At 38.7% G+C, this 27,000-nt stretch overlaps 1 protein-coding gene across 1 annotated transcript; it reads left to right on the top strand.

The window, feature by feature from the left end:
* The first annotated feature begins 1,039 nt into the window (after positions 1–1,039).
* Positions 1,040–26,356, top strand: mapkap1 (MAPK associated protein 1). The gene is made up of 12 exons (XM_044333596.1): positions 1,040–1,242; positions 3,208–3,690; positions 6,737–6,826; positions 7,156–7,304; positions 8,159–8,331; positions 8,447–8,623; positions 9,287–9,396; positions 15,400–15,507; positions 15,736–15,876; positions 17,818–17,955; positions 20,472–20,569; positions 21,345–26,356. The coding sequence occupies exons 2-12, from the start codon at positions 3,408–3,410 to the stop codon at positions 21,465–21,467; spliced, it is 1,590 nt and encodes a 529-aa protein (XP_044189531.1). The 5' UTR covers positions 1,040–1,242; positions 3,208–3,407; the 3' UTR covers positions 21,468–26,356.
* Positions 26,357–27,000: the final 644 nt, after the last annotated feature.

Genomic DNA, 27,000 nt, shown 5'->3' on the forward strand with positions numbered 1-27,000 from the left:
ATTTGTTTCAGTCAGTGCATTTGTGTTATTTATTATTATTATTATTCCCAATACCCTTTTTTCCTATTGGTTTATACTTATTGAGACTCAGAGTGTTCAATATGAAATAAATAAGACATGATGAAGACATTATGAAATATATAATCAGAGCTGAATTAATTTAAAACACAGCTCACTATAATGAAACATTATTTCATCTCGCTTTGTTTCACCATAACAAAAAATATTGCAGCTCATTTATACATTTATTTTTTTGGCTGTTGCTTGTTAGAATGACAGTCAATCACATAACTGTTTCTGATCGGTTGATTGTCTTGATTAACAAACAAAGACTTTCATATGTAAAGTGGCATTATGAAAAAAAGTCTCATTGGCAAAAATGGCGATGTGAAATAAAAAAAGTCAGTGAAGAAAAGGATATTTTAAATAAAACCTGTTATAATCAAGTTAAAAACGAACTGTCATTGTTGAAAAGTAATCAGAAGAATTCATATTTCATGACATTGAGATGATTAAAAATGTATTTATTTAATACTGAACATTCTCGATCTTACTGACATATAACATAAACATGTTTCAGTACACTCAAAAGAAAGGAAGAAAGAGAAGGAAAATGTTATGATATATAAAGTATATATACATAGATATATATATTTAGAGAGAAATGTATAAAGTTTATAAACTAAATTATAATCTGAAATGAATGGGAGTTCCTGTGTTGTGTAGAGTGAGTTAACATTTTGATGCGAAGTTTTTATCGTTTCACTTTATCTTGTGATTTCATGAGTCTTAATGACGTCACCCGGACTTCTCGCATTAATGCTCAAAGCGGAGGAGAAGCTGGGGGTCCATAGGGGCCAAGGCCCCCCCTAGAGAGTTAATCTGACCCATTTCTGTGATTATAAGTAGAGACATATGTATATAGAGCAAATTTTTTAGCATGTATAGTATTGCATGTGTTGTTTGGCTGCAGTGTGGCTCTGCAAAACTACACAAACTAAATCGTTTTAGTTTGTTTGTCTTTTATTCTGAAAAAAAGGAACCGGAAGCGAAATCGGGCTGCTCCGGTTGGTAGAGTGCAGCAGTAGCCACTGCATTGACTTGCAGTTGTATTATGATTTTCCTACACTGTAATTTACATATATTTCAAATGAAATGAGTTATTGTCAGTGTTTGGAGAGTGCGTAGATGACATGGGGCATTGTGGACATTTCTTTCCCTCATCGGACGTGACTTCTAAAGGTGGGACACCGTCAGAAACTAACTACTGTCGGAGGCTGTGATAGCAGCTGAGCACAGTCAGCTAGCCTAAACATTCATGGTTAAATGTTTTCACAGTTTGAAATGAATATCTAGCCTATACATTGTTTCATCTTTTAACAAGTGAACACTAACTTAATAATGTGAAGGATTTAAGACAGGTAGCAAGGGTCAGAAAAGCTAGGAAACACATAATCTAAGCTAACGTCAACCTAGCTGTCGGAATCACCACTAGCTAACCGGGCAGTTGGGTGAAAGTGTTTGAGAGTATAATTGAATATAAGACACTTCCTTCTTCAGAGGAACCGACCATGAAACTGTTAATATCTATTTTTTTTGTTTCACGTGACAAAGCATAAACTTGCCATCACATTGTTTTGATAGCTTAGCATTAGCTGTAGTAAGCCTCAGTCGAAGAAGCTCTTTTAAGTGAACTTGCTTTTAAACATGTAATCAACCCCACACACAGCGGGAACTACTACATATATTTGTTATAATGTGTGGTTGTTCATGTGGCGTTTGTTCGCTAACATAAATCATTTCCTACCACTGTAGTGTGTTAGAGCATCCTGTAACTCACACACACTATTTCAAGTAGGTGATAGTGTTTTGCCCTTGCTCGCAGTTCTCATCTCCGTGTTGAAATAATCAACAGCTTGTGTTCATAGTGTAAATACTCAGAACAGTCAAACCTATTATTTGTAAGGAGGGTTGTGTTTATCAGTCAATACTAATGTTCAGTGATGGCTGACACCCAGTCTGAGAAGTCACTGAAAAAACGTCAGTATTATGACAACACACAATCACGTTATTCATTTGACTGTTGAATGACTCCAAGCTATTCCTAATAACACATATGGCTGTGACCGCTGACATTATCTATATGTTGAAGTAACATCATGAATGGCAGGAGATATGGATTATAAAGTAACTTGGTGTTTCAGTAATCTACTGTCTCTCAGTCATAAACACACAGTGCTGTGATGCATAAAGGACTAGTATTGTATATTTAGACTCTAGGCTGCCTGTTTACAGGGATGTGTTACCCACATTGGACAAATTCTCTAATAAGATATTGAAAATCTATGGAGACCAGGTCTCCACCAGGCTGTGCTTTACTTCTGTCTCTTGCAGACTGGTGAAAGTAACAAATGAACTATTAGCTTTTGAGTTTCAGATAGATTTTTCATATGTTTTTGCCAAAGTCATCCATGGTGCATACCAGGATTTTGTAAACTTTTAAGGACAGTAGAGCTGCAACAATTAGCCGATTAATCGATTAGTTGCCAACTATTAAATGAATCGCCAAATATTTTGATAATCAATTCATTATTTTGAATCATTTTTAAAGAAAACAATTCTCTGATTCCAGCTTCTCAAATGTGAATATTTTCTGGTTTCTTTAGTCCCCTATGACAGTAAACTGAATATCTTTGGCAGGTGGACTGTTAGTCAGGACAAAACAAGACATTTGAAGACCTTGGGCTCTGGGAAACAGTGATCAACATTTTTTTGACATTTTACTGAACAAACAACTAATCAGTTAATCCAGAAAATAATCGTTAGTTGCAGCCCTAAAGGACAGACATGCAGTTTTCTCTGTGATACACAGATGCTTTCTCCTCGCCTCCTGACAACCCTCGCCAGCTTCTTACCATATTTACTGTTCAAGTTACTATACCATGAATTGTAGGACAGAATACTTTCAGTGAAGTATATAGATTACCATTGACTCCAAAGCTATTAATTAGAAAACATAGTGTGTGATGTATTTATTTTTGCCAAAACAATAGTGAATAGCCCATTTTGAGAAAGACTGATTTTGTGTTGCACATCTTCTCAACCATATCTGTTTAATGTTTACACATTCATTTTCTAATAGTTGTAATTATAATCTCTAAGTTTCCATCCTGCATCATGTAATGACTCTAATCTCTCCCCTAACAGTTACTGGCACCGTTCCTACCTTGGAGCAGAGAGAATAAATACAGATAAGGAGATGGAAACGACATCATCAGACACTGCATTAACAGTCTCAGAGAGAGACTGAAAGGGAGAGAAGGGATCCTCTGGCATATAGGCAAAAAGTTGAAGACAGAAAGAGAAAACATCCAAAGCTCTGAGCTGGACTTTCTAAAGGAGACGAAATGGCTTTCTTGGACAATCCAGCCATCATTCTGGCCCACATTAGACAGTCTCATGTGACCAGTGATGATACAGGAATGTGTGAGATGGTACTAATAGACCAGGATGTGGATCTGGAGAAGTGCCAGCTGGCTCTGGTGCCCGGCAGCAGCTGTGGGTCAACGGGGTCAGGCTCCCTGAGTGAGGGGGGCAGCAGTGTGACAGACAATCACGCCTGTGATCTCTCCCAGTCCATGGACATCACCTCCAGCTGGGACTTTGGTATCCGCCGGCGCTCCAACACAGGTAGGCTCATCTCCTGGTCAGACTAGTTAGCAGGGCAGGCTTTCTGTCAGGCACACCTTCCCCCCTGAGATTATGGTGGGGGGCAGCCAGAAAGCCTGTGCTGCACCTGTTTGGACGGGTTGTGTGTCTAATCTGGGCCAGGGGTTCAGTGAGGCTCAAGTCAAATTGTGTGCTTGAAGGTTGTTGCTTCACAGGTGGAGAGCATGGGATTAGATTCATTAATTGCTATGAGGTTAGTAGCACAGATCATATTTTTATTATGCCATTAAGCAGACATGGGAAAGTGAATATATGTCAGTGGCTGTGGCAAAGGAGTGGGAGTCAAATGTCTTGGTGCTTGTTCTGTGCTCTGGACATTTTTGATTTTATTGGATTGTTTGACAGTAGAGGTATGTGGGGAATGACATGCAACAAATGTCCCCAGCTGGAATCAAACCAGGGATGCTGTGAAAGCACAATATGCACCTTAGAGCAGTAGGCCACAGGGACTAAGTGCTGACAGAGTGCACTTACACATAACATTGTACTCACCAAAGCAATAGCTGAGATCTCACAGCAACATGATTTAAATTAGGTTGGGTCACGAAACACGAGCAGTCAGACAGTTTGGAAGCGTGTCATAAACATCCATCAGTTTACAGACCAACTTCCTTCTTCAACTTTTAACTTCCATACTCACTCAGGTGCATCCGCTTTTAAGTTTGACCTCCAAATAAAGTGGTTTAGATAATCTGGATAAACTATCGGTTTGTTTCCAACCTGTCTGATCATCTGACTAGACCTTGTGATGTCACTGTGTCCCCACATCTCTTTGGTGAGTACGAAAATTAAATCCAAGTTTTAATAAACTGGAGTTTTCCTTTTCCTTTCACTTTCCGCAAGAAATAGTCAAATTGGAAGGTGGCTTGCAAATTCTATCTAGGGATTCCTGCATTATTTTATTGTGGTGGCACTCTGCCTCGCCTGAAATAAAGAGTGCCTGCACCATGAAAATTATTATATTTTATGAAATATAATATCAGGCGTATTAAGCTGCAGGGAGAACAAGCAGTGGTGCTGATATAAGCAGTACTGCAGGTCAGACCCCAGACTGAAGTTAGTTTGATAATTATTAGCTATGTAGTAAGAGTGGCCAACCACTCCAACAAACCAAATCTGCAGCCCAAAAAGCATTTTCCCCATAGACCACCATTATAAAAGAGACATATGTAAATCTGCACCTGCAAACAAAGTGAATTATTACTGCCTGTGCTATGAATTTTAAATCCATGAGGATTTAATATCTGTACTTTCTCAGAGCCTAGTAAACACTGTTGGGAGGTGAATTTGCTACATTCATATCCTGAAGCACAGAGTATGTCTGCTGTTTCTGTTTAATCTGCTGTGCCCTCCAAACTTTGATTCACTTTCTTACTTCTCTTCCATTCACTTTTTGGCTGTGTCAGTTTTGGTGCTGATCTTATTGGTTGTCCTCAGTGTGTCAGCAGCACTCTCACTTCTGTAGACAGACAATTCTACACTAGAGGAGAGAGATGCAGTGATTAGGTGTGTTTCCATCCATCTGTTTTTATTCGCATTTTTTTTAACATAAATAACGAAACGCTGAAAATTTGAAAAAAAAAAAAACCCTGAAACATCACAAAAAAGTTGTTATGCTTGGCTGAGGTGTAAAAGTTGTATAAGCAAAATGTGACAAAGTGCAATGGAAACAGACTTTGTCGTACATGAAGCATGTGTCTTTAACATCCACTGAAGAGACAAAAACAACAGATCTGTGTGAAAGCGACAAGGAGAAGGTATCATTCCTCAAATTAATACATGAAACAAACAGAAATGCCATATTTCCATCATGTTTTCTACATTGTTATTCACCGTTTGAGGACATAATCTTGTTGTGTCCTCTTCTTCTACACTGGTTTAATGGCACTGACGTGACGATTAGCACCACCAGCTGTTGGTAGCAGCTATCTCGTCAACCCGACTCCAAAAATTTGCATAGCAGCAGTGGCTGGTGCTGAATTTCTATAAATTTTGTTGAAATTTGCGCTATATTTGGATGGAAACCAAGCTATTGTTTATTTTTCCCACCACAGAAAAAGTGGTTGCCAATAGAAGCAACCAAATTACAGCAAATATGCAGAGATGTAACATGTTTGTATGAAAGACAAAGTAAGTAAATGCAGTTACTTTGCTTATGATTTGATTAATGTGAAAATATCCAGCACCTGATAACCACCTTTATGAGACATTCTTTATACTAGACAGCAACTATTGGTCTGTTTTCATTTCAAGGACCATGTCAGAATACAAGGTTTGGTGTCATAATCAAGCTTGGATCAACAAATGAGTACACTGTTTGTAAGGCTGGGATGTGGGTGTAAAAACTGAGTATAGTGAGTCTGAATCAAATGAAAAGAGTGTTTTATTTGGAAGGTCAATGTGGTTTGGTTTGGTGTTAGAGGGAGTCCAAAGGCAGACAGCATGTCTCCTTTTGGCTTCCTTGATTCTTGTAATAAGTTTGGTGGAGTGCTGGTCATGGTTCTGGGTTCTGGGTAGAAAGCTGCAATCCTTTCAGATTGACTGAGATTTTGAGATTGAGAACTGACCTGTGGTGGCTGTCTCATCAGGACTCCAACAAGATAACCGTGAGAAACCCGGGGCTGCTGGTAAGATAAGAGGGATGAACAAGAATGTTTTACACAGTAGACAAGTTTTATTTAATATAAATATCTGTGTACTTGACTGTCTTTATTAGGTGGGTCATGTCAGTCAATATCACATGGCAGACAGTCTCCCTGTGTTACCTTTTGCTTTGTGTACATCCTGTTTACCTGCATTAAATGTTCCTTTCTCTTCTTTTTGCTCTCACAAACCCAAAGAAAGATATGAACGTGTTTGAACCAAAGTGTACACTAAACTGGTATTTTAATGGTTTGGTTTACCTAATGCTGACTTTTTTCACCATCACCAGTCACCAGGTTTTCAGAGAATATCTTTTGCCTGTTTGAGTGTGACTGAAATATAACAATTGTTCTCTTTTTTGCAGCCCAAAGACTTGAAAGGCTAAGGAAAGAGCGGCAGAACCAAATCAAATGTAAAAATATTCAGTGGAAAGAGAGGTCATCCTCCCAATCAGGTAGTGTTCCTAGCTCATTTTAAATACATACTGCATTGCATACTGCATACTTCTGAATAAGAAGGCTGATGAGACATTATTTCCTACGATATTATATTAAATAGTAATGATACTTTGAAACCACTAATAGTCCACTTGATCCATAGCTAAGGCTAGTGGTTACCTACCTGGGGTCAGGACCTTCTATGATAAGTCAAAGTATTTGCAATGGAAAAAGGCCTGTACTCACCCCTTCCATCTATGTGTATAGATTACAGCATCAAGAACAGTTGTAGTAATAAATGAAACTCATTGTTTGCTGCATTTTTGCTCTTATGCTTCCTGTTTAGTGGAGGATCTGGGTTCTTTGTTTGAAAAACGAGACTTTAAAGACAGGCCTCGGACAACAGGTACCAAATCTACCCTTTCACTGCGGCTGGAGCAGTGTCCCCAGCAGCTCAACAACCCCTTCAATGAATACTCCAAATTTGATGGCAAGGTGAGGTTTTCCACATCTCGCTCCTATTTATTTGAATCTTCTTTAAAGGAAACTTATATTTAAATGATCATTAAAATCATTTTGTAGACAAGGGAAAATAGGCAGATTGGTTTATTTTGCTGTATATCTGTTTGATTAAATGAACCTAATACTCCAAACCTTCATTCTAATGAGCAATCACAGTTGAGATTTACAAATTTACAAAAACATCGATTGTGATTTTAAAGTTTCATAGTGAAAGTAGCAGTTTTCTGTCAATTTAAAATGACAATTTTGTTCCTAAATAAATATCAATGGTAAATGTGATTTAATGAAGACTTAACTGCAACTGATAATCAAAGAAGTCTACATTAATTCATCATATTACCATATATCCCCATAGTTACTGATCTGAACTGATTTAGTTGTCTGGATTAATAGGAAATTATACTAATGATGATGATGATAACAATGGGAGTCTGGAGGTGGTTCAGAGGTGGGAAGAGGGTGTTGCCCTCAGCTGTTCAACCTCCTCCTAAGAGCCTTTTTCTTTACTTTTGTCTCTTTGTTTTTGATTTTTATCCATTCATTGTTTTACTGATACAGATACATTTGCCTCATATACATACACAAACAAACCCTCTTGCACTCTACCCTCTGCCTGTCTGAAAATCTTTGTAATGTAATGCCTGTATGTTCCGTCATGTCTGTGTTCAATCAGCTGTTGTGTTTTGTCTTGCTTGATCAATTAAAAAATGGAACCAAACAGAGCAGTGCAGCATTTTGACATTTTTATCTCTTTACTGTCTGTAATCAGGGTTTTTCTCTGCATGATGTACTCACTGTCTCTCCTCCATCACTTCCTCACCTCTTAGGGTCACATCGGCACAACGGCTACAAAAAAGATAGACGTCTACCTCTCAATGCAAATAGCTCAGGAGAAAGTTCATCCAATGACTGTTGTAACCATCGCCAACGCCCGCGTCCATGACCTCATTGGGCTCATCTGTTGGCAGTACACAAGTGAGGGACGAGAACCCAAACTCAAGTGAGTACAAACACATTTCAGTGCCAGTTTCCTAGAAAGTCCTTTTCTGTGTGACACACTCTTCTTCTGTCTGGCTCTGTACTTGTCTGTCTGTCCCCCTCTTGTCTATATACAGTGAGAATGTGAATGCCTACTGCCTCCACATTGCGGAGGATGATGGCGAGGTGGACACTGACTTCCCTCCACTGGACTCCAATGAGCCAATCCACAAGTTTGGCTTTAGCACTCTGGCCTTGGTGGAGAAATACTCCTCACCTGGCCTCGCTTCCAGACAGTCACTGTTTGTCAGAATGTAAGTAAGAAATAATCCACAAATTTATGCAAATAATTAATATGTACATGAATATGTAGATGTTATCCTGCTCCTGATTACAGGACTAATTTGCAGCATCATGCTGTTTGTACTGTCTGTACCAGGACTGTAAAAATTCACAGATATCCAACTGAACAAAATACTATTTTACAGGCTCTGAAGGTTTCTGTGGTGTTTCCAAACAAATATTTGAAAATATGCATCATGCAGCATCTCTCACTATAAACAGACTCACTTGCAAGCTTAGCAACATTAAGGCTACTGCAACACTCTCTGTTTGAGCCGGTGTCACAGCAGTACTCTGTCATTTAAAAAAGGTTGTGAACATGGAATTGCCTAGTCCTTGAATATAAGACCCCCACTTTGTCAAATGTAAATTTCAGAATAAAACATTGTCTTATATTCGGGCCAATTTCACCAAATGAGAGATACTTACTACCAGTGTATAGCTGTGAAACTAGGGTGGGAGGTCCGTATGTCTATGAAGTCAGAATTTAAGAAGCCATTGGTATGAACAGTCAGGTGTCTGCAGTTGTACTGTTACAGGCCCAGTGCAGTGATGTTTATTACACTTTTCTGTCTGGATGATTGAGATAAATCTACAGAGTCATCTTTAACCTTTCCTGCTTTTTTCCCTTTTAGAAATGCTGCTCATGGTTTCTCTCTAATCCCTGTGGACAGTCTAAAGGTAACCATGAAGGAAATTCTCCAGAAAGCCCTCAAGAAGAGGAAAGGCTCACAGAAAGGCTCAGGTAATGACACCTTGTAGCGTTAACACAGAGCATCTCTTTTTAGTGTCACTGTGGAAGCTATAGACAGACCAGATAGGAGTGCATTCTGTCTTTATGTATCTTCACTTCCCTCACCTCAGTTTGAGACATAAAATTGGAGTTGCATTTAAAACCATGCGTCCCCCTCTGTAAAGCCTTGTCTGAAGGTGAGTCCGTGTATGAGAGATGGTGATCAGGTTGTTGACCATTATCAGTGGCATACCGCCCAGATGGTAACTCAACCCTCCCACTATCTCCATACACACACATACTCTTATGTGTGTACACCCTCACACATACACAGTCAAGAGAGAGCTATTGTCTCATTTACATTTAGATGAGTATTGATCATTTACTGTATTTACTCACAAGACTCAGATTCTTCCTCTTCTCTCTCCCGTACACACATTCTCTTTTTAAAAGGACAACCCAAGGTCCTGCACTGTTGCTGTGTTGGAATAATTATGTATGTCTTCTCACTGGCATAGTGATCATGTGATTAACTTACAGAATGTGATCAGCCGTCTTAAATGTCACTCCATACAGTAATACGTAGTTGCTGATACAATGCTACAATGTGTTGTTCAATTTACCTTCAATTAAGTACCTGATTTATCCAAGGTTATTTTTATCTCCAAATCTTTGTATTATTTATGGATATGTACATTTTATATATTTATAGATAAGACTTAATTAATCACCAGGGGAATTCTAACATTACAGCAGCACGACAGACAGTCTTAAGAAGAAGGAAACATAGAAAGAACTACAGTACCAGTCAAAAGTTTAGTCCTCTATGACAGTAAACTGAATATCTTTGAGTTGTGGACTGGTGGTCAGAACAAAGGCACTTGAGGGCATCACCTTGGGCTTTGGGAAACAGTTTTTCACCATTTTCTGACATTTTATGGACCAAACAACTAATTGATTAATTGAGAAAATAATCATTAGTTGCAGCTTTAACTGGGTTGGTAAGGTATTGTAGTCTGAAGAGTTAAGCGCTTAAACTTAGTATCAGCCTGTGTGTACTTGTTTAACTGTCAAATGATTGTGCTTGCTGTAGATAGCTCTGTAGCTTTCACATGGAGAGTATAGTAAGTTTATGGTGATAACCTCTTTTTCCTGAGTCACAGTCTACTTTCCTCTCTCTCCTCCTTTAAATGCCTTCCTAATCAGATGGTTAATTAAGGATAACACTCGAAAGCACACAAAAATAGAATTCTAAAATTCTCAAGCCAACACCATAAAGAAATAGTGCTAAATTAGCGTCAGGTCCTGGCAGAAACGGGGATGAGCACGACTGACTAGAAGAGGCTGTGAAATATGATGTGCTGGAAAGCTGCAGTGGAATATAAAACAATGTGGCCTGTGCCAGTAGATATGAGAGTATTGAATGGTGCTTGTGCACATTATCAGGCAAACTGTGGTGACATTTGGGTAGGTGGTGACGGCAGGGGCCTCAGATGATGGGCTGTGTTTGAACTACAAATGAGCTGCCAGAGCTCCGGGGAAGTGAGTGTGTGTGCTTGATGTTTGTACAGTATATTTTCTTTTTATTCCTCTACTGGGTAGATTATGTTGTGCAGACGTGGACTATGGGATGTTGAAAGGACTAAGAAATTTGTTAAGTCAAAAAGAAGGATTCGTATGTTGTATAAGTTATTTCCTTCAACAGAGCACATGTCCTCTGGTCATTAAGGTGGCTGTGTTCAAAACAGTTTAAATGTCCATGCAATTGGAATTGTGTTCCTACAGGGCAATAATGACAATGATTACATTTGACAAAACTTAATACAGACTAAATGATTTTAATGGATTTGCACAGTTCAAGCAAGCTTCAGTAGTCTTCTAATTGATTTGATTTTATTACAGAAGGGAAATGAATGGAAAGCAAAGGCTGACTGGAACAGTGGGGAATAATACATCCATTTTTATAAACAGCACCATTTGCTAAATGGTTTGCTGTGATGCTGAGGAATAGTTTGACATTTTGGGAAGTACACTGAGGGTTAGAGGAGACGATTGACTCTTATCTCTGCTCAGTAAATATGAAGTTGGAGCCTGCAGCTTAGCATAAAGAATACATTTTTATTTCTATTTAATCTAAAGAATGGAAGCAGGAGGAAACAGCTAGCCTTGCTTTGTGGAGGGTTAACGAAATCCACCTACTCACACCTCTAATGCTCACTAATTAACACATCATATGTGGTTTGTTGCAAGATATTGTAACTATTGTATTGTTTGGGGGGACTATCTTGTCTGGAAGCAGTAACTTCCTGTAGTCTCTGCTGGTTGCATGGCAACTGTTCCCAACCAAGAAATAGTCCAGAACATAACCACTGTAAAAAAAAGACAATAGGCCTTTTCCCAAAATATCAAACTATTCCTTTGAGAGTATGTGATTAGTTGAAAATGTGTGAAAACATGCCAAACCACTGGTATGGTCTTGTAATCACGGTAGAAGATGTGCAGTGTTTCCTCGAGGTTAAGTGGTTTGGCCTGGCGGGTGGGGGGGAGTGATTAGCAGCCACACATTTCTCTGTTCTCTATTTCTCTGTTAGCGTCTTCAGGTTATGCTAACCCATTGTTGCTAACTTTGGAGCTAACCCCCTTCACTTTTCCAGCAGTTGGGGAAACAACAGATGTCACTTTTCTTGGTCTTGACAAGTTGCAGCATTTATTAACTGACACACTGTAGTCTGTACTGTACATTTACTGCCAGACTGACAACTTACTGCTAACCTTTTCCTCTGCCCCGCTCGCATTCACCGTCACTTTTCTGACGCTCGCTCTGTCGTTTAACCACTCACTTGCCTAAACACTGCCCTATTCCTTAAAAGACCTAGAGTTTCCCAGACACAGATGTCGACTCACATTTCGAAACAGCGCTGCTCAGAGGCTCCAAAACGCTATTGATTTCTGAATGAGTGGATATTTGGCGTTATTTTTTGCATTTAAAAAAAATATTTTTTGCTCTGGCGGGGGTACTCGTTGGCCTGTACTGTTATAGGGGAAACACTGACGTGAATCTTTCCATTCATTGACTGAAGGTGCCATTACGTCAGATTGTTGAAGCTAATGATAGCTCAAGCAGCTAACATGCAAACACTGTCAGACATGAATTAGTCAATACTCTTAGCAGAAAACTAGCAATTTGTCATTATTACCATAACTGGCCATGGATTTAGCTGTTTTCAATAAGTTTAACATTGCTTTTGATGACTATACTTACTTAATGATATTCTGTATACCGCTGACATAATATCTTAATAAATGTGAGCCAAGTCTATTTAGCATTTGACTTTTCTCTGACTGTCTTGTTTGAACCCTGGACCTCAACACTAAGCAACTGCATCATTTTATCTGTGCCTGTTTATGTAAAAACAAGGTCAGTTTTTGATGATGCTTTGGATAAATGTATCTTATTTAATACTAGGTAGACCACAAATGAAGGCATGGATTTTAATTTCCAGAAAATGATAGCAATTTCATTTGCAGTATTGGTCAGAAAATGTACAATTAAAGGATAAATGTTTGACTGGTTGCTTTCATGTATGTGTTGCCCTTTGTGATGGGAAAAGGAAAGGATTGAAATGTTCCATTCCAGCCTAGCTCACCCTTTTTTGACCCTGTTGGGTCTACTTCCATGCAATTTTACAAAACTACAACATTGTCATTCATGGGAGAGCAAATACAGTAAGTAGTACTATCCCTTCATAGTGTCTCAGTCTTAGATATATTTATTCAATCAGAGAGACAAGTTCTTTAAGTCTCTTATGGATTTCCTAAGGCTGCATCATCTTCTCCTGAGCTAGTGGCTTCTGCAGCAGTGCCCATAGCAGTCAACAAGAGTAAAACCATCTCTCTGATAAGAAGCAGAATGATGGTTACTGCTTGGACCTACTCTTTAGGCAGTCCATTGTATTTATTTTATGTTTGTATTTCATTACTGAGGGCAGGTAATTGTATCTTGCTTTATCTGACCCGAAGAGGTCAAACAAAAGTGGGTCCACATTACAGGAAAGACTAGGAATCTAATAATGGACAGAGGGAGAGAGAAACAGACTGAATACAAGCTTTTGTTGGTTTGCCAAAAGAGGCTGGAGCTGAGGTGGAGTAGAACTACAGTGACCAAGGTAACATTGGTCTTTGATGAATGTGACAGGAGCCAGAAAACTGGAATCACAGAAGAGGTCAAACCTTTTCACTTTGCACTCTTCTGATGAAATATCAATTTGTAAGACATATAAATGATATTTACAGTTATAGAGAATAAAATACATAATGAAAAAATGTAGGGGCTTAGTATGCTTCAAACAAAATGCTTGTTGGATGGTATTACAGTGTCTGAAACCTCCCTCCCTCGCACCTTCCAACATTGCAATTTGGTGGGTGCATCCAACATTTTTGGCAACTTTTTGACACAGACAATCCAACATGCCCCCTTTATGAAGTGGTTGGGACTTCTCTCAAGCTGTTTCAGGGTTCCTATGGATCCTTAAAAAGTCTATGAATGTCTTAAATTAGATTTTCTGAATTTAAGGTCATAAAATGTCTTAAAAAGTCTTATTTTTTAATTATGGTTGGTCTGAAATTGTAGGTGATGCCTGGTTGGATGAGAAATATAGCCTACACTGTGAGTGCAAGAACTTATTGTTTTACAGAGTGTTGTTGAAATCAACAATTCCAAGCAAATTATAATTAAAAATTTTCAAATTAAAATGTTTTTTTAACACAAAGAGTTTTATCTAATGTAAAGTGTAACAGTGGGACACAGTTCATCGCATTAGCCATTAATTTGATTACGTTATGTGATTTTACATCTATTGATATATGGAGATACAAAAATATCCCTATTAATATTGTCAGATTGATTTCACACATAAAGCTTAGCCCAAATGTGCATTTGTTTTGCTGTGGAAAGGGTATTACATTTTTTTCTGTCAAGGTCTTGAAAAGGTCTTAAAATTTTAGCTTTAAATTTGATTTCAAAAAGTGTGCAGCAACCCTGTCTTTTTGAGACTACAGAGTTACACAAAAGACACCAAGTTGTTGGAGAGCAGTTAGGGGGGCAGTGGGATGCAGCCAGGAGGAGGCTATCACAGTAGGCTTTCAACTTGCCTACAAGTGTGGCTGTTTGCAACAGATATAAACACACAGCATTCAGACATGGTCAGACAACACATCAGACAAACTGTTTGTATGAAGCATACTGAACTCCTGAAATCGCCAGTGTTAGTAGATCATAGAGGGTTATGGGTAATGGACATTTGCATTTGCAGTTTTTTGTGAGGAGGCAGTCTTAGGGGAATGCAACACTCTCTGGGACAGACTGGATCTTTTTCCTTACTCAAATTGACATGATAACACAAAAACTAATAACTGGAAATTTGGGGACTGAAAAAAGGGATCACAGGTCAAAAACAGTTGAAGAAACTGTCTTTGACACAACAGTTATTAGAAACATCAATTTATCCAATATGTGTGCTTGTTGCATGTTGTTTACATGGAGATGTCTTGTGTTTAATCTACTGTATCTGTTCAGTTTACAAGTGTAAGTTGTTTATAACACTTTGAGTGTTTGTGTATCTATCATTCCTATTGGTTATCATCACCATTCCTGTTAGCTATGGTAAGATTGTACTCAGCAAAGTCAATGGAACACCTTGACACCACTAAAAAGAAGTCAAGAAACATGAGCAGTCAGTCTGGAAACAAACCAACAGTTTTTTCAAATGATCATATCCACTTTATTTGGAGTTAGTTCACTTTAACCCAAACCCTACCCCTAACCAGTTTAGGTTTGTGAGTACAATCTTATTATTATCCACAGGACTTATGGCCACAAACTGAACTGAAATAACAGAATTATCCCTTGAGATGGAGCATCAATAAGAATTACAGTTGTCCCCGACCAACCTCAAAACTTTGAACAACGAAAAATTTGGTGTGTTGCTGTGTTCTGACTGCATCATTCGCCAACAGGGCCCATGTATCGTCTGGAGAAGCAGACAGAGCCCAATGTTGCAGTGGATCTGGACTCTACACTGGAGAGCCAGAACACCCTGGAGTTTTGCCTGGTCAGGGAAAACAGTAAGTAATTCAAGTATGTCAGTTGTGTTCCTGTACTGCCTTGTGTCCTCAGCTGGTTACTCTCTACCAGCTTCACTTCACCTCTAACCTGACAGGAGGTGTAGATTTAATTGTTTGAGTAGGGATTTCTCTTCTCAGGATAGTTTGGGTCCTAAATGAGTCACTCTCAAGTTATACTGTAGATCAAAATCAAGACTAAGGTTTTTGTTTTTTTTCTTCTTTCTCCAGGCTCTAGGGGTGAGGAGAGCTCAGAGGAAGACCCCCCTATTGACATCACCACAGTCCAAGACATGCTGAGCAGTCACCACTATAAGTCCTTCAAGATCAGTATGATCCACAAGCTGCGCTTCACCACAGATGTTCAGCTAGGTACATACTGCTTACTACAGGCTAACCCCAACACGCAGAACCATCTTTCTCCTGGTCTAACTCTAAAGTTACACAAAATAACCTTTGGTCTAGGAAATATTCAATATAATGGATTGCAGTTTACAATGACACTGTTGGTAGATGTACAGCTCCAAACAGCGGGTCCTTGATTCTGGCCAGAAAAAGACAAAAGAAGCTTCTAATTTTTGGCATTAGACTTCTGGCAACCGTCAAACACCAGCTGTAATGACAACTAGTGCTAGCAGATTTTATCAGCTGTAGTTGGCTAGCAAATTAACCTGATAAGTTGGTTGGAATCTCAGGTTGGCATTTTAATGGCTGACTCATTTAAAAATGAAAAACAGCCTAAGTGTTCTAAATATGCATTTGATGGCTTCATACATGATATCATGTTAAGTGTTGTTTAATGACAGGCAAAAAGTCAGCATCCTCATCAGCTGATGATCCATGTAGAACATAAAGGAGCACTGTTCTTGTATTGCAGGGTAGAGCTAGTTAGTGCTAGTATTATAGTACAGTACTATGTACATTATTATGTAAGCTTTTTCTAACAGAACTCAAAAGATAGTGTAGTTAGCTAATGATATGCTAATTCTTGACCTTAGAAGTCTTAGGTCACTACTGTAGCTTGTAATTTAGGTAGCCAGGCATGCTAACAGTAGCCACTTACATTAGAACAGACAAACATACTGTTCACAGTTACTATTAGGTTTCATCATTTCCCAGACCTCCATGAGGATGAACAGCCCAGTTTGATTCCCAGTGGAACACTGATGCCTGTCTTTTGATTGACAACTGGGTTTATCTCTTGTCTCTTTATTTCCAATTCCTCACATTCAACGATGTGATTGGCAGCTGACAAACCTGTCATACAGCAGTAGCTGTGTGTCTGTGTTTGGCTCTGTAATCCATAACTCTGCGACTTTAATAAAGATCATGGAAGTGTGCTCAATACAAAGCCTATAACCAGATTCACACAGAGAGATGCTCTATAATGTAAATACACAGCTGTCACCACTGGTGGCTTTGATGAGCTTGAGGTGTCCCCATTCTGTCGAGTTTCCCTGTTTCACAGGCCTTCACATGCTGTTTTAGTTTCCTGTTTTGTTGTTTTAAATGGTAATAAACTGGGACTGTCAAATGAAACTTGGCTTTTCAAAGAATTTACAAGTGCACATCAGCTTCACAATGGATGTGGCATGAGCATGGTGTACATACAATATTTAACTATTAACTGCTTTATCATGTTCCTATAAAACAACACAATGCGAAATAAAAACAGTGGAAAACAGTCAGTAAGAGTCTACAGCCATGTTAGCAGCTCTGTGAGGATGTACTGAGGCACAGCAGTGCTTTGATTTAAATGCTAACATTAGCATGCTAACATGCTCACAATGACATTGCTAACATGCTGATGTTTAGATATAATGTTTACCATGTTTAGTGTGTTAGAAGGCTAACATCTGCTAATTAGCACTAAACACAAAGTACATCTGAAACTGAAGGAATGTTATTAGGTTTTCAGGTCTGAAGTCACAAACCAAAGTATTGGAAAAATTTAAATTTTGACCTGATAATGGCGCTAGATGAAAAGTCAGTGAACCTCCAATGGTATTACAGTTTTAGTTTGTCCTGAGGGGAAAACAGATGTCTACACTAAATTTCATGGAAATCCATCCACTAGTTGTTGAGATATTTCATTCAGAAATGTCAAACTCATGGTGGTGCTAGAGGAAAAGTCAGACCAAAATCAGTAGTATTCATCTGCTGTGGACCATGAATGTCTGTATAAAATTTAATGGTAATTCATCCCATAGTAGTCTGGTCCAATATATTGCAAGTCAGCTGTCCAATAATGAGTGATTATCATATGTATGAATGTATTTCCATTCACAAACTGACATGTAGCTTCCTCTTCAGGCATTTCAGGAGAGAAAGTTGAGATTGATCCTGTCACCAATCAGAAGGCCAGTACAAAGTTCTGGATTCGGCAGAAACCCATTTCTATCGACTCAGACCACCTCTGTGCCTGTGACCTTGTAGAGGAGAGAAGCCCCAGTAAGTGGACATTGGAAACAGTCGCTCATTTATCATATCTGTACACAATTCACTAGAGAAACCACCTCCTAGAAGCAGCACCTTTTCTACCTCACTGTATGTTTGCACACATCCAGATACATGCTCAGCACAGCGTAGCAGTCACCGCTTTAATATAACTTTTTTACCGAAAACACTCGGTAAAACATACATTTACAGATTTTTATCTTTTGCATTTCCTACTAAACTGAACACAATACGACATTTCATGATCCTTTCCTATTTCAGATTTACAGAACCAAATACAGTAATGTCAGGCCCGGAAATCATTCTGTTTAGGTTTTAGGATTAGTAGCTGTTCTGTAGCTTTCCATTATATTGCATGATCTTCATGCTGCAGATGGAGTTTGCTTAGGTGTCATGGAACTGTAGATGTTGACATTTCCATTCTTTTTTTGCCTTAACTATTTAACAATCAGCAGGCTGAAGAAGGGCTCGGCCTGAAATGTCTGTACATTAATAAAAAGTCACAGTGTGCCATTCAAGCACCCATGCATGACATTTCATGGAAATAGAAGAAGTGACTCGGGCCCTGTCTTTATGTTTACATTCTTTTCTGAGCACCACAAGGACTTCTCGTCCATACTTACTTACAAGTTCACCTTGTAAGAAGCAGTTGACCATAATAATCTCACATCTAGGTTCATATAGTAGCTGTTCTGGAGCTTTTTATAGCATCTCATATCTTATTCAACAAATGGAGTTTCTCCATGATCAACTCTCACTGAACACAAGCTTTTTGGCCCTGGTCCTGATCCTAGTCCTTCAATACTTAAGTGTTGAGGCTATTTGGCATATTAAATAACAGCTGTAGACAACGAAATTGTATTTTTCACAAGCTATTTGATCCTGCTCCTGTTCAAAACGATCAAACTATCAAGTTTAACTGGAAGAAATGTGGCTCCTGAAATTGATGTGACACAATCAGCTAGACAGAAGCTTGTATCACTGCTGCAGAGAGCACTTAAACCAGACAATAGACATGATTAATTTTTGCCCACCATCAAGTTGCTCACAGAATTAACGTTGGTTAGCGACAGCTGATATGATCAGCCTTTGTTGATGCTTGTCATTTTCACCAATGAAAGTGGCGGTTGGAGCCAGCTAAAAATGAGAAGCTGCTTTCTGAATGTTTTTTACACTGATACTCTTCACCAATGAGAAAGAAAGAGGTAAGATGACAGACTTGTTAGCATCTGAACTCAATGAATCTGTGTATTTCGCCAAATTTGTGTCAGAACTCACTCGCACCTATGCACCTAAATAATTTTACACATTCACGCACTCTAAGATCCCATTTATACCTTGCATTTACAGTACACCTTGTATCTAGATATCCTATCTGGACAAGGAAAATTGCCTGTTAATGCAGATGTAAATGCACTAAGAATGTGATAGGAATGCAGTCAGATAGGCCAGACCCCATCTGAAGGTTTGCTAACATTGTGATCAGATCTCAGCAGGTGTAAATGCAGTGCATATGGTGTGGCCACATTCTGAAGAAGAAAATCCACCCAGCAAGTTGAAACGTCACCTAACTCCACCTTTTCCTGCTATCTTAAGCAAGCGGGGCAAAAGATACAAGTAGCAGCATCACATCCCTTGATCTAGGATGTGCCGTGTTTGTTGCGCCATGCATATTAAGATCCGATCACAATGTAGGTAGAATCAAGATAACACAAGCGCTTATGAATATCAGGTTTAAATGCAAAGGCTTATGGAACCAGATTTATATACCAGGTGTAAATGGGGCCTAATTTTCACTCAGTAGGGAAATGCTGTACTGTAGAACCTAGCTGTCGTAAAAGAGAGCAGGCTGAGGTGGACAGCAGAGTAAAGAAAGGATCTACATTTGATCGGGTTTAGTCGATACAGATCCTTTAAAATATGCCTGGATCCTTAGATGGGCTCAGGTCATCTCTAGTCTTAAATATTTGCAGTGACATTTTCTGTTGCATGATCAGTGTGTAACAGGCTGAACAGGATCTGTTTTAGGTAACTGGATTACATTTTATCACATTAGAGCTGACAGATCCAGTGAAGGAATAAATACAGTCACATACTGTAAATATTTACTTTGCCTTTTTTGTCATGTAAAGATATTTTCATATTAAGTATCATGCCAGTCTCTGGCTTATTTTAGCACCTTCATCTCCCACGATAATCCATAAAATTCAGCCTGCCAATCAATTTGACAATTTACAAAATCTTGTTAACAAATTTGTGTCCCATGAAGAATCTGAAGGTTTTTCCCTCTGGATTATTTACTTTTTTTATCCTGCATACATTCCACAGCCAGTCCTCTTCCTCAGCTCTGAGGAGATATGACACTTCCATGGTGTACCACTCAGATCACACAAAGACACGACTGAAGATGTGCAGACAGGGAGAGAAGGGATGATGGGTAAAGCGATCTGTGCATCATTTTTCATCGTCCATTTCTGTATCATTAGGCATGTTTCCTCTGTGTGTTACAGGTCACGCAATATTTAAGGTCACCTATCTCAGCAACCATGACTACAAGCCTCTCTACTTTGAGTCTGATGCTGCTACTGTCAATGAAATAGTGCTAAAGGTGAGTTATGGCTGGATGTCTGTGCTGTGCTCTGTATCCGTTTTTGCAAGGACACAGGTTTAACAGTTAGAGTTAGTCTGGACATAAAAAACTCTTCTAGCCCATAATTCTGCTTTTTATGAGCTAATTCAGGGTGCCATGATTGCCATTTGTTCCCATTCAAATATCATTCAGTGACATCTACTGGATATGACAAAGCAAGTGGCAGCAGAGACTGAAAGAGATGGAAGACCAGTCTGTACAATGGTGGAAGATATAAAGTACATATTGTACTAAAGTAAAATTTGATACCAGTATTTAGTAAAAGTAAAATAAAGTAAATTTATACCGGTACTTCACTGGTAACCCTGTGTTGGCAAATTTTTCATGGTTGTAACCCGCATACTCAGCTCTGCTGCTCATCCCACAAATGCATGTTCCTTACAAATGTGGCACCATTTAAAAGGGAAATAAACAGGCTTTCCAACTGTATAAGATTTATTGCAAAGAAGCATCATTACAACAAAGAAATAATCTACCAAACACAAATTTCCTTACTTTTTGTGCTAAGTTTAGTCTTGGTTCAGGAGTTGTAGTTGTTGGTACATTAATAGACACTTAAAAATGTCCTTTATACCTACTTACAATGTTACCATGATGGAGATCATTTTGATAATGTAATGTAATGATATTTCATTATATCTATGGTGAAGGCCTGTGAATGTCAAAGATAAAGTTGAATGTTTCAAATGAAAATTTTAGAACTTTTCATGAATGAAACACTATCCATCAACAGGTGAACTATATCCTGGAGTCGCGGGCTAGCACCTCAAGGGCCGATTACTTTGCCCAGAAGCAGCGGAAACTGAGCCGCCGGACCAGCTTCAGTTTCCAGAAGGATAAGAAGACTGGCCAGTAGAGAGACTGAAGCTGCTCAGCCACCTGTCTATCACAGACAGACACACAAACAAGGCCTGACAGTCTTATGCAGAGACAGTCTCGGGCTTGAAATGAAAAGGAGAGTGACAAAGGAAAGTCACTTTTCACAGGGACAGAGGAAGAGAGCGACGGACAGAAGACGGTCGGGGACATGTGTCTCAGGCATCAGCTGATCAAGGTGGTAGCCTCTGAGGCTACGCACTAGAAAGGAGTCCACAAGCAAAAACATTTCTCATTCTTTTTCTAAAAAAGAAAAAGACAAGAACAGAGGGTTTTGGATGTCATGTTGCCGTCATTTATTTGTTCATTCACTGCCTCTGAATTTAAGCTCCGTCCTCTAGGATGGATTTGTACAGCTTCAAGTTGGTTATATACACCCAACAAACATGAATCAAAGCTACAAACTAAATCTTTGCTTCTGTCTTTTATCTTTAACAGATCTAATACAACAGCGTCAAAAGAAACCATCACATTTTAATGTCATTTAATTGCAATTAATTTTAAGGCATTTTGCATTCAGGATTTGAAATTATGACAAAAATGAAATAGTCCTGCCTGGATTTTTAAACATAATTTCCCTTCTGCCCTGAATCCAGATAGCAAATTCTTGGAAATGATCTATTAATAGTGTTGATTCAGGGTGTTTTGGAAGGCTCTTATCATCATGAAATATTTTTAGGTTTTTGAACAAAAATATTCATCATATGAAAGCTTTGAAGACACAGCTACAGCTAGGAGAAATGGTCAAATTAGTCTTAGTGGATAAGTCATGAAGGGTCACCCAGCACACAGGGAGTGACACCAGGAGACATTTGAATGCTGCTGTTGTTCTTTATCCCTGTTCACAGATTGTACTTGCTCTGCAGTGACTGTAGCATACAGTGTCATCACTCACTGGGAGTTTGGGTTCACACTTCACACTTTTTGAAGCTAGAAACTCTGCAAACGGCAAGCACCATGGCTGAGTGTAATAGGTGGATACACCTTTCAATCAAGCCAACACGCCCACAAACACAAGCCTCTTTAAAGGGACAGTTTGCATTTTTTGTGGGAATGTATGAGATAGTTATCCATAGTCAGTGTATTACCTGCGGTAGATTTGTACCAGCATGCTCCCAGTTTGGAAAAGCAGACAGAAGTACCGGCACGGAAGCTAAGTAATGTACTGCTGTGGACGAGGCCAGCAGCAAAACGTATTTTAGCCACCTAAAAAAAATCAATATCAGTTGTAATAAGTGTACATTGTATTTAGAATATTTTCACCACTTAACCTTGCTGTCAAACAGCTCTTTCCTTTGGTACTACATCTTCTCAACCATAGACCTTCCATATTTCTATGCATGCTGCTCACTGTATTACACCGCAACAGCACTTTCTGACCCAAACAGAGCCTGGCATGTGTAGGAATACGGAAGTTCTACAGTTGAGAAAATGTAGTGCCAAAGGAAAGGGCTGCCTGACAGCAAGGTAAAGCAGTGATTCTAAATATAGTTGATATTGATTTGTTTTAGGTTTTTATCTACTGCAGGTAATACACTGACTATGGATAACTACCTCATACACTTCAAAAAAATGCACTGTCCCTTTAAGCTTTAAAGGAACCCTGTGGAGTTTTTGACCACTAGTGGTGTTCCAAAGCAGTCAGAAGCACACATCTGGCACAATACACCTTCCTGCTGACACTCTCACTCTGTTCCATTGACAGACAGTTGGTGGCAGTGTTCCACCATGGAATGTAACAATGCTCCAGCAAAAGGCAGTGAAGAAGACTGCTAGGCAGTTTAACAATGCAGGTTTTAAAATATTTTAAAAATAGAATAAAAATGTTTGTTGCAGTGCATTCACACATACAGATACAAAGTGGCAGACTCGCTTGGCTTTCATGAGCCTGAAGCTTGTAAGTGTATGTGCGTGGAGCGTATAATCTGTGTAATCAGCTCCTGTTTTATTTTGTTGCCGCCATACTGGCACATGACCAAGCAGTTCATTTCCTGAATGATGTTTTCTGTTAAGAAGTTTCCTCATTCAATTCCCAGTAGCTTGTTGAAGTTGTATCAGAGACAGCTCTGATCGATAATTGGGAGAAATGACTCGAACCTTCCTCAGCTTCCCCACATCACAGACACTTTTTAGTCTTTGAGTAGTAAAGCCACCTTGTTTTTCAGGGTTCTTCACAATGAGTGGCGTCCTGTCACATCTCCAGTGTGTGGGTGCATATGTGTGGATAGGGTTTTAGACCTCAAGGACGCACTAAATGTGGACAGAAGTGTTTGGTTGTAATAAAACTCCACAGGGCGATTATTTTTAGTAAATTCAAATCCATCTCAATACAACAGAACACACACATGCCACATGTACGTTGGAAGAGTTATTGGTCGCTGTACTCATTCCTGCTGTCCATGCTGGTTGTGATGCAACCTCATTATATGGGTATCCCAATAAGTATGTATGGGATTGGGGGACAGAATCCACAGTTGTAGTTCCGTGAAAAAATGCATTGTTAAGTGCAGCTAAAGCTCTTCTGAGGGTTCAGCGTTCTGATTCATGCGGGTCCTTGCAGCTTTGTGGATGCGGTAAATAGAATTTGAGCTTTAGTCAAGTCTAAAGGGTCTCTTAGGCCTGGAAGTGCATGTAGGTTTACTGCCATCCTGGCAACAAATCTTCGTGTGACTAAGCTGAACTTAGTCGCTTAGATCACTTTGTTTGTTTTTGTTTTTTTGTTGGTTTTTTTGTGTTCTGCACCCATATATGATTGCTGTGGTCAGATCTGCCCGGGGTCTCATTCAACCAGACTTAACAGTGCAGGTCTGAAAATGCCCTAAGAATGCATTTTTGGACGTGAACTGCAGATTATTTCCTGTATTTTACAGTGTAATTGCAACAGGGAGAGATAACTTCACAGCCAGTTAAAATGTAACCTACCCTTAAACATCATATTGAAACAAGAGAAAAGACTGACTTATTACTCTTTAAGTTTCTCATTCACTTCAATGTAATCAGTCATCTTAAAGGTGTCTAGAGGCCAGTGGGTTAAGTGCAGGTCCAGGCACACTGATAGATGTCAGCATTCAGCTGTCTCTGCTCTCTGTGGACAAAAGAACAGTTTCTTTGTGAAAAACGGGATTACTGATTGATCACGTGTTTCACTGCTTTACACACTGTGCCAGTGTGTACATTTCTCTGCTGCTAAGGCCATGAACTCGCCTAATGTTACTTGAATTTGAACCTTAATTCCTGTGTATCTACACATAGCAGCCAGCAGGTAAAGAACAAAGCAAAAATAGGATCCACTGTACAAGTGACTGAGCAAGGGTTACACTGAACCTGTGCAACTGCTCTTTGGTGAATGTTTCACACAGTACTGCCATAACTCTCTACACACCAGTAGCTTTACAAACTAACAGAGTGGCATATATCCATGGGAGTTCAATGCCTTCATAATAAAAATCAGATAGTTTCTCTCAATTTTGACTTTCATATCTCATAATTATGACGTAGCACATCTTGTAACAATGGAAGAAGAACCTCATGTTAGGAAATGTTTCAGAAATATTAGAGTAACACTTTATTTAATGATTGCCAATATTTCTAATATTTAAATTTCCTGGAAACTAACCTAACTAATTCCTTGGGTATGGCTTCAGTATGAAATTTGGTTTTGGGTATAGGGAAAATGAAGTGTCAAATTGCTATATTGACAATTAATCACATTTAATTGATTGGGAATAATTAGTGGATTATTTAGATTAATAGCAATTATCTGCTAGTGTAACCTTCTTATTAGTCAGGTCAGCTGACTAAAATTTGAGCATGAAAGTTCATTTTGACCTTGCAAATAGTCTGACAAAAAAAAAAACTTTCACTCAAGGTCCAGTTACTAGTTTTCAGGTCATGTTGTGGGAGTTGGTTGATTATGTGTATCAATCAAGCAAACATCATGAAGACCACAAGTTGCAATTGAAACTATTACTTCTTTCTGAAAAACTTAAAATAAATCAGTTGGTACTTCATATATGTATGTATCGATATTTCTTGTAATTGGTACCAAATTGAATAGTTCTGTCCAGGAACCGTCCTGTGTAATTATTAAGAAATAACAGGACCCATAAGAGTAAGTGTTATCATTTTCCTCACAATGTACAGACTAATTTTATCATAATTAAAAGGTCAATACATAATTATGTCATAATTATGATATCTGAAATTCATAATTATGTGGAAACATCTTTTTTTGTGTTGAATACAATGTGTTTCTGTATATTTCTGTGTAAAATGTATATCAGTTATTTTGGCCTGTATAAAGTATCATTGTCATGTAGATTTTTATTAGTTTTATCTTTTGTCGGGCAGCCAGTGGCGCCTGAGCCAAAATATTAGTTTTGGACGCTGGTTTGTGCATACTGCCTCATGGTAAGCATGGCTATGTTCAGAGCTGTGGCTGAAGGTCTCAGTATGCTTCAGACAAACTCGTTTGTACAACCTGTCTACCTGTCGTCTGAATAGAAAGGTGTTTCTATCTGTTCGGAATGTCCACACTCAAGGGCAGGATGAAACACCTGAAATGATAGCCTCCTGATCTCTCTCCAACAACTCTGTCTTTTCTGCGACTCTTTGTTGTCTTGACGCCATGAAACACACAAATGGGGAGAACCTCCCAATTCCACCTGTGTTTGATGAGTGCTTTGTTTGAAGCATACTGAGACCGTAAGGCTCCTTCTGCATACAGAAAGTTCATGTTCTGGGTTCATATCCAGCCTTGAGATCATGAAGACCTCCAGTTCAGTATGTATACTTCTCTGTCTCCCTCAGTTTTCCACTGTCAACTATTAAATAAAGAAGACATTTAATGAGGATGCACAGATACTGGAATTAGGACTTTTGTATGTTTGCTCTGTTGTAGTTTTTCTTCAGTTTGTGTCATGTGCATGATATCAATGATGAAGAGGTTTTGAAAGTTTGGCTTTTAAAAAAGTAGCTTTTATTTTATTTATTTTTCATTTCATTCACTTATTTAATTGTTTTTTGATTAGAAATTTGCAGTATATGAAAAAAAGGTCATCTGTTCAATTTTAAAACAAACATTACAATCTAGATTTGTGTTTCTACACCTTCGAAAATATTTTTTGACATTTATATCGATTCTGTGGTATTCATTTTGTCAATCGTGTTAATCTGGATCTCGGTGTCATTAGTGTACACCTTGGTCAGGAGTGTATTATTCTTTTGCTTTGCCACTGTATGATATATCAGATGCCCATCATGAATGTGACATATATTATTGATATTATTCAAACTTTCTTGTTTCTAACACCAGATGCAGTGTCAATACAGTGGCTGTGGAGCCCTGTAAATGTTGCCATGGGAACAGGCATGCAGGTTTTTAAACAAGTAGTAATACTGCCATCTAGTGGTCAGATACCTGGTAATACATCTTCTACTGGCAAAAATATTATGTATCTCACACCATGCCTGTTAACAGCTCCTGATCCATAATGTTCCTGTCATTATTCTGT

The sequence above is a fragment of the Thunnus albacares genome, chromosome 18 (genome assembly GCF_914725855.1).
Source record: "Thunnus albacares chromosome 18, fThuAlb1.1, whole genome shotgun sequence".
NCBI lineage: Eukaryota > Metazoa > Chordata > Actinopteri > Scombriformes > Scombridae > Thunnus > Thunnus albacares.

What these genes read in the sequence shown, in the direction of transcription:
- mapkap1 (XM_044333596.1), top strand. Translation starts at nt 3,408, where the DNA reads ATGGCTTTCTTGGACAATCCAGCCATCATTCTGGCCCACATTAGACAG. An exon ending in CCGCCGGCGCTCCAACACAG is followed by an intron (nt 3,691 to 6,736) that starts GTAGGCTCATCT and finishes TCTTTTTTGCAG; the next exon opens with CCCAAAGACTTGAAAGGCTA. An exon ending in ACTCCAAATTTGATGGCAAG is followed by an intron (nt 7,305 to 8,158) that starts GTGAGGTTTTCC and finishes CTCACCTCTTAG; the next exon opens with GGTCACATCGGCACAACGGC.